Source organism: Tupaia chinensis, unplaced genomic scaffold (assembly GCF_000334495.1).
Source record: "Tupaia chinensis unplaced genomic scaffold, TupChi_1.0 Scaffold000633_1, whole genome shotgun sequence".
NCBI lineage: Eukaryota > Metazoa > Chordata > Mammalia > Scandentia > Tupaiidae > Tupaia > Tupaia belangeri.
The window spans coordinates 430,093-431,860 of record NW_006160153.1 but is presented as its reverse complement, the minus strand read 5'-3'; the positions used below and the strand labels follow the sequence as shown (position 1 = coordinate 431,860).

The 1,768-nt window shown below is 39.6% G+C and overlaps 1 protein-coding gene across 1 annotated transcript in view; it reads left to right on the top strand.

Annotated features, from left to right (window-relative positions):
- The first annotated feature begins 1,285 nt into the window (after positions 1-1,285).
- HAO1 (hydroxyacid oxidase 1) overlaps positions 1,286-1,768 on the top strand; it is a 70,954-nt gene continuing 70,471 nt past the window's right edge. The window contains exon 1 of the mRNA XM_006159499.3: positions 1,286-1,479. Within this exon, the coding sequence (XP_006159561.1) occupies positions 1,343-1,479 (137 nt within the window). The 5' untranslated portion in view covers positions 1,286-1,342. The remainder of the gene's footprint in view (positions 1,480-1,768) is intronic.

The following is a 1,768-nucleotide window of genomic DNA, read 5'->3' as shown; positions in this document are numbered from 1 at the left end:
GGGCAACATGTGCGTGCGTGCCCAAGATCCTGAGAGGACAATGGAGGAGAAGGGATTGCAGCATGGCCATCCCCCCTGGGGGGTGATTTCTCGCTTTCTGTCTCTCTGTCTCTCTGTCTGTCTGGTGAGTGCATGCACCCTATAGTGAAAACCTCTCCAAAAAAAAAAAGAAAAGAAAAGAAACTGAGACAAGCATTTAAATATTGGGGGGGGGAGTTATTTGGGAGAAGAGGGAAGCACTATTTGAGGGTAAGATAGTGAGATCGGAGGGAGGCAGTCAAAACAGCTTGTATTGTCAACCTGCGTACACTGTGGACAACTGAAGCCTAAAACCTGCAATACAGAACAGGAACCTAAAAGCAATCCCACCAGAGTGAGGGATTTGGGGTATTTATGCATCACCTGCCTTAAGTCCTTGGTTAAAGACTGTTCCACAGGGCATTGATTCTATAAAAATTAGTATGCTATGTAGGTGGAAAAGCAAGCTCAAGAGAAAGTTTTAAGCAGATGTGAACAGCTGGGGGTGGGGGGCACCTTTAAGTAGAGGTTCCTAGATTGAAACCCAGGTCTGACTATAGTCCAAACCACTTTCTTAGGCACGTCTTTCTATTTCTATTCTGTGATTGGGTGACATTTTAGATTGAGACCAGAAAATGTCCTCGACTGGCACCACCTACATCCTGGCAGCAGGGAAAGTAAGACTCTTTAAAAGAGTTAGCCGTAAATTTGGGCTTAACATTCTGTGTTAAAGCCAAACGTTTATAATCAGCTGAATTTCATATTGTGTAGAATTGCTGTATCTGGGGGATGCCTCACAAGCTCTTTCTCACATGCAATGTGCATGTTCCAAATGTGGACAAAGAATGAATGGGCAGCCCATTTGGGACTCAAAGCAGAGAGCACGTAGCTTGTAGAAGGTGTAGCCTTAGGCAGAACTGAGCCAAGAATGATGGATACAGTGAGATAGATGAGACTAAAAGAGCAAGTAGATTGAAAACTCTTCTCCCCCATTCCAGCAAATAAAGCATTTTCATCAAACACTGTAAATGCCTAATTTTTGCTTCTTTCCCCTGCCCTTTTAACATGACAGACACCTAACCCTCTGCTGCCACGTCACCAACCTACAACTTCTTGTGGCTCATGTGTATTTTGGTAGACAGCCTCCAAATTAAATTTCAAAGTCTAAGCATATAATGTTTGCTCACTTGATGTAAATAACAGAGAAATAAATCTGGACTTTGGTAAAATGCTATTAATAATTAACAAATAACGGAATTGTCTAAGTGTAGAAGGAGATACATAAAAAACTCCCCAATAATTCCAGTTGGAATAGGTAGTGAAAATGTCCACCCGGCTAGTTTGTATCAATGATTATGAACAACATGCTAAATTGGTACTTCAAAAGTCTGTATTTGATTACTATAGATCCGGAGCAAATGATCAGGAAACCTTGGCTGATAATATTGCAGCATTTTCCAGGTAAGGAAATTAATTTTTTTTAATTGTGTTTTAAAATTACAAAAGATCTTACCAAAATAAAATCTCTTAGTCTGATGTTGATGGTATGAAATTATTTGTCTATATTCATGTTTAACATCAAGAGAAAGATTCTTGGGGTTCTGAGAAGTCTTGGGCTTTTTTAAAAAAAATATATATATATATATTTAATTTTATTTATCATTGTTATTATAATTTGCTATGGGGAACATGTGCTTACCAGAGGCAGAAGGGGAGACAGAGCGCGGGAAAGAGAAAAAGCAAGATGATT